We start from the raw sequence: 6,164 nt of genomic DNA, 5'->3' as shown, positions 1-6,164 counted from the left end.
TTAATTGGAAGAGTTTAACAAGCAATCATGTTAAATCATTTATCGACATTTCAAACTAACAATTTTCAAAAGGTCGAGATTTAGAATCCCTGGCATTAAAAAAACACTATCTTAATTGTATAATTTGAAAATTATGTTCATAATTTTAAATTTAAGCAATAATTTCACTAACTTCAGGTTGCGAATACCGTACAATCATCTAGTTTACGTATCAAATCTATTAGGTAAAAATAACATTTAGATGTGCCCCCTTTATCATCTTAATTAATTTTTAGAAATGTAGAAAATTTAGTACTATTTTAGTTAGTAATATTTAATGATCAATTGTTAATAAAGAGAACAAATAATATATTGGAATTCATTGGATTAAAGAATCTTCTAGTTTTTCATTGAGTGTCCATTTAAATTTTTAATTTCATATCATTATTGGTCTAGTGATGGTCTATTGGTCTTGCCAAATCAAATTGAACTTCTAGTTCAATATAAAATATAATTCAATATTTAATTTTGAAAAAATATGATTAAACATTATATAATCATATAAAAATCAATCAAGTAGACAGACTAATCAATGTCAAGGTGATGTGAGTTATATATTTTCTTTCAAGAATAAAACATGAATCAAAATTATATATTCTTCGAAACATGTACTACTTCAAAAGCACATCATCTTTTATTATGTTTGTTCAAAAATAATATGTCAATATTCTTCTAGAGTATAGAAAATTATAATTCATACTCTTTAACAACGATAAATTAATGTTCTTTTTGAATATTAATAATATAGAAAATTGTTTTCATTTAAAAATTATAATTCAGTATTGAGTTGTTTAACTTGTGTTTCTTCAAGAACACATTGAGATATGTATTATTCAAGATGCGTGCTAGTTCGAGAGCATGTTAATTTTAATACTGCTTCTTCAAAAGCAATTATACAAGAATTTATTCTTTAGAGTAAGAACATAATATACGTTAGTTTGTATTTGATTATGCTCTAACTAGAATATTTATAAATAATAGTGTGCTACTTCAGAAGCAACAATAATTTTTAACAGAAGCTGTGATGATTAAAAAGAAGAAAAAATATTAAGACAAACACACATTAAAAATTAAGTTGTTGAATAATTAATTTTTCTTACTAATTCGAAGATAAGTAAATGCAATTAAAAAGTATTCATGGCAGCAACAATTAATGAGGATGACATTTGAACTGATCAAATCAAATGAGTAATGCTATTTAGCCCCACATGGGTTGCAATCCCCAGTTTATGTGGTGTTAATGTGGCATTAATTGATAGGTAAAATTAAATGACTCGTTTAATTTCACATTTCTTTTAACCAATCATCTAGTTCCACCTAAATCGGGGTTGCAAAGCTACATAGCATAATTCAAATCAAATCATAAAGAAAGAGCGATGGCAGAATTGATTCCAACTTCACAAAATTGAAGGTTGTACAGGTGCGCAGAATGCGTGTAAACCATTACCCAATTAATTTGGCAAACTTTCAACAAGATGAATTCATTACACATCAGCAGTTTGTAAACATAAAATTCAAGTGTTATTAAATTAATTTTGGTACACGTTTATGATTTTGATAGTAAAACCTATTAACTTCTAATTAATTAGCTTCGGTTTGTTTTCCATTATTTGTTCATTAAAATGAAAAATATGATCGTTATCCATCATATCAAACCATCATATTTTACTTTCTATCTTTTGTGTGAGGCATGTAACGACTATATTTTTCATTCTCATTCTTGCATTAATATGGCTCAAACGGGGCCAACTTTGATTTTGAGAGAATCGTGTTAATGAAGTGTTATAAATTAGAGAGAAAAAAGGATCAAAAGAGAGAAGCCAATAAGTTTATGTATTATTAAAAATCAAAGCTTCATATTTATATGAAAGAATTAGGATTACAAAATATACAATAATCATAAGGACTGAGACTACAGAGTTATAAAAGTCATTTATAAATACTACTATATTTACAACAAATGTTACCCAAAATTTAGTTATAATTACCAAGTAAACGGGTGATCTACAGTAAGATGAGAATCCTATATATTCACCAATTTTATTTACTTCCTTACTTCATTTCTCGAAGACGATAAAGTAAATTTAACATAGTTGTGATTCGAAGTAGTAGTAATAAAGAGTAGTAATAATGATACTAAATAAATAAATAAAATGGTGTTATGCACTATGAATGATTTGACTATACGGTGTCTTGTATCCTTAATAAATAAACGAACGAAGGAATAAAAATATATAAAATCGATTTTATTTCACTAGAAATAATATTTATTTATTTTACTAAAGTTGTATTATTCAATAAAATTTATTTTTACCTTGTTACTATTTAGTTACAAATAGACGTAAAAATTGCAGAGTTTTTCTCTCGTCCACTCTCCATCTCTCCTCATAAAAGCCAGTCTCCACCGGTTGAGATTACAGAAAGAAAATAATCAGTTGAAATCCTGCAAAATGTCACTTCTTTCAGATCTCATTAATCTCAATCTCTCCGACACTACTGAGAAGATTATTGCTGAATACATATGGTGAGTTTTCTTGATTGCATCATTGGGTTGCTCTGTTTCTTGATAAAATTGGATTCTCTGTTTTTCCTTTTTTTTTCTCCCAAAAAAATTATAGGACTTTGTTTTACCTATCCCTTGATGTATTTTTCGTGGATTTTGATCTGTTTTATCGTCAAATTCTTTGGTTCTTCGTTTTGGCTTGTTTCTTATCTTTGCGTGCTCTCTTTTGAATTAATATGGACTGGTAACTTGCTTTTTATTATACATGTTTTGATTTTTGATTTTATTATTATTATTATTATTATTATTATTATTATTATTATTTTTTAATACAGTTTTGTATATTAGTGTATATTTTATCCGCAGATCTTCTGATGTTTATGCCCTTTTTTCTACATTTTTACGTCCTTTTTCAATCAAATCAACCCCATGAACAGAAGAAGTCACATTTTAATTTGGAGTTTTTGAGTATTTTCCCACAGTTATGGCTTCTCACAGAACAGAGAAATATCTGATCTTTTGTATTTATCATTCTTTATGATCATTCTACAGTAATCTTTATTAATGGAGATTGATTGTGCCTTCTCATTGTTATCCTTCTTTTGAATGTACATTTTTTTGCTGTCTACCTGATGTTTATATGATTTATTTCGAGGCATAGACACTAAATAGTAAGCATGGGAAGCAGTTAAACAAGGAGTAAGCAAAAATCCGATAACCTGACTAACCGAACTGGCCAGTTTAGTCGATTTCCGAGAAGGGAAAAAAAATACCTGAATTGAGATTGCAGATTGCAGAAGCCGCGAATTATTTATATATTATGGCACTGATTATACTACATTGTTGTTAATTCAGTGTAGTTGTTTCTTTCTATTCTCCTGATCAATTCCTTTGGTCGTCTGTTGTACATCGATGACTAATTACTTGTGCTAAACAATATTTTAACAGGATCGGTGGCTCTGGTATGGACCTCAGAAGCAAAGCAAGGGTAATTAACCCTTCTTATTACAGATTTTCTCCTAATGTTTCATAATGAGTTTATAGATTTCTCATATAGTATCTTTGGTTTTGATAGACACTTTCTGGACCTGTTAATGACCCTGCAAAGCTTCCGAAATGGAACTATGATGGGTCGAGCACAGGCCAAGCGCCTGGAGAAGACAGCGAAGTCATTCTATAGTAAGCCGTTTTCCATTTAAGATATCTTATATAATGAAGTATATGCATTCGAATTAACGCATTTCATGATGCAATGCGATGAGACAGCCCTCAGGCAATTTTCAGAGATCCATTCAGGAGGGGGAATAACATATTGGTGAGTTGTTTTTTCCTTATTACTAATAAATATTTTGCTTTTAATTATGTTTGGATTATCTTATAATATGAGATTGCCTTTTCATCTTTGTCCGTAGGTCATGTGTGATGCTTACACCCCAGCTGGTGAGCCGATTTCAACTAACAAAAGGCACAGTGCAGCCCAAATATTCAGCCATCCTGATGTTGTTGCCGAAGAACCATGGTATTGTATCATCATTACGTTCTCCATTCACGACTCCTCAGTTAGTTAAATTCCTTTCTACAATCTCCGATTTCTGAAACTATATTCTTAACAGGTACGGCATCGAACAAGAATACACCTTATTGCAAAAGGATGTTAACTGGCCTATGGGATGGCCTACTGGAGGTTATCCTGGACCTCAAGTAATTATCTTGCTTTTGTTTTTGTTTTTTTCTCCTTCAAGTCTTCCAGTGTCATTGCTCCTTAATCTGTGCTTATTAACAATTGTGATTGCTGAAATGTTTTGATTAGTTCAATTAAGAGTTTTGGCTCATCAATTGATAATAAACTCTTGTGTTGCATCTAGGGTCCATATTACTGTGGAGTTGGAGCTGACAAAGCCTTTGGACGTGATATCGTAGATTCACATTACAAGGCATGTCTTTATGCTGGAATCAACATAAGTGGCGTCAACGGTGAAGTGATGCCGGGCCAGGTATAGTTTACCAGTCTTTAGCATCCCCTCTCGACTGGCTACTTATTTTCTTTTTATCTTCATAAGTTTCAATGTGAACATTTTGCAAATTCTATTCAGTGGGAATTTCAAGTTGGACCTGCTGTTGGCATCTCAGCTGGTGATGAGTTGTGGGTAGCTCGTTACATCCTCGAGGTACTCTCTAACATAACTTCTTGTGATTATTATTATTTTTAGTCGTTAAATGTTTCGCGCGCTAATGGACTCGGAAATTGTGTTGGAATGTTCGATGATGAATTGATTTACAGAGGATCACCGAGATTGCTGGGGTCGTATTATCATTCGACCCCAAACCTATCCAGGTGAGATTTTTATGATCCAATATTGGCTAATATGGCATAGATAGGATCTTGGCTCGGTTTATGATTCCTTTTGTCTGGTTTATTACTAGGGCGACTGGAACGGAGCTGGTGCTCACACCAACTACAGGTAATGTTTTGGAAGAATAATAGATGATAAAATTGCACCTTCTATTTGAGTGTCTAATGAATCTCACTTTCTTCTGCTCTCAAATAGCACCAAGTCTATGAGAAATGATGGAGGCTTTGAAGTTATAAAGAAGGCAATTGAAAAGCTTGGACTTAGACACAAAGAGCATATTTCTGCATACGGTGAAGGCAATGAGCGTCGTCTCACTGGAAAACACGAAACTGCTGACATAAACACTTTCAAATGGGTAAATATAAACTCTCTTGCACAGTTACTTTTTGGTAATATGGAAGCAATATCTTTTACTTTGATTAGTTCATTCAGTTTTTCGACTTGTCTTCCAACAGGGGGTCGCAAACCGAGGAGCATCGGTCCGTGTAGGTCGAGACACGGAGAAAGCAGGAAAGGGATACTTTGAGGACAGGAGGCCTGCTTCAAATATGGACCCTTATGTTGTTACTTCAATGATTGCACAAACCACCATCCTCATGAAGAATTGAGAGAAATTCATTTGTCTAAAATTGAAAAGCTTGGACTTAGACACAAAGAGCATATTTCTGCATACGGTGAAGGCAATGAGCGTCGTCTCACTGGAAAACACGAAACTGCTGACATAAACACCTTCAAATGGGTAAATATAAACTCCCTTGCACAGTTACTTTTTGGACATATGGAAGCAATATCTTTTACTTTGATAAGTTCATTCAGTTTTTCGACTCGTCTTCCAACAGGGGGTCGCAAACCGAGGAGCATCGGTCCGTGTAGGTCGAGACACGGAGAAAGCAGGAAAGGGATACTTTGAGGACAGGAGGCCTGCTTCAAATATGGACCCTTATGTTGTTACTTCAATGATTGCACAAACCACCATCCTCATGAAGAATTGAGAGAAATTCATTTGTCTAAACGTTGGATTTTCTCTCAGTAGGGTTTTCGTCGTTTATATTTCTTGCTGCAAAGGTTGAGATCATCGCTCTCGTCTTATGTTAAGTGTCTATTTAATAACAAGCACGAAAGGGTCGATTTTCGCCGTCGGAAAATGAATATCTTATCTAATCGTGCATCCTTCTACTGCAATGTTTATGGATTTTATGAATGGCCTCAGACAATTTGTAATCTTTCGTGTTCTGTCCAGTAACAGAAATGAGACCTAGAGCATTAGG

General features: G+C 32.9%; 1 protein-coding gene across 2 annotated transcripts; it reads left to right on the top strand.

Moving 5' to 3' along the window:
- Positions 1-2,366: 2,366 nt before the first annotated feature.
- On the top strand, positions 2,367-6,164 carry LOC111401204 (glutamine synthetase nodule isozyme). Of its 2 annotated transcripts, none has more exons than XM_023028834.1 (13): positions 2,367-2,563; positions 3,491-3,530; positions 3,618-3,721; positions 3,809-3,857; positions 3,955-4,061; positions 4,156-4,243; positions 4,408-4,536; positions 4,636-4,710; positions 4,824-4,877; positions 4,967-5,004; positions 5,092-5,251; positions 5,352-5,509; positions 5,894-6,117. In XM_023028834.1, exons 1-12 carry the CDS (start codon positions 2,490-2,492, stop codon positions 5,502-5,504), a joined length of 1,071 nt encoding a protein of 356 aa, XP_022884602.1. In that variant the 5' UTR covers positions 2,367-2,489; the 3' UTR covers positions 5,505-5,509; positions 5,894-6,117. The 2 variants fall into 2 exon arrangements, with proteins under 2 accessions (XP_022884602.1, XP_022884601.1); XM_023028833.1 differs by lacking the exon at positions 5,352-5,509 and adding an exon at positions 5,525-5,635 and having other exon boundaries at positions 2,368-2,563; positions 5,092-5,140; positions 5,736-6,164.

This window comes from Olea europaea, chromosome 10 (genome assembly GCF_002742605.1).
Source record: "Olea europaea var. sylvestris chromosome 10, O_europaea_v1, whole genome shotgun sequence".
Classification (NCBI taxonomy): domain Eukaryota; kingdom Viridiplantae; phylum Streptophyta; class Magnoliopsida; order Lamiales; family Oleaceae; genus Olea; species Olea europaea.
Note: the sequence above shows the minus strand (reverse complement) of the source record. Positions and strands in the feature narration are given on the sequence as shown.

Bases quoted from the DNA above. Each gene is read 5' to 3' on its own strand.
- LOC111401204 (XM_023028833.1), top strand. From the start codon at position 2,490: ATGTCACTTCTTTCAGATCTCATTAATCTCAATCTCTCCGACACTACT. The intron at 3,722-3,808 runs GTAAGCCGTTTT...GCGATGAGACAG, and splicing joins GACAGCGAAGTCATTCTATA to CCCTCAGGCAATTTTCAGAG. The intron at 5,005-5,091 runs GTAATGTTTTGG...GCTCTCAAATAG, and splicing joins GGTGCTCACACCAACTACAG to CACCAAGTCTATGAGAAATG.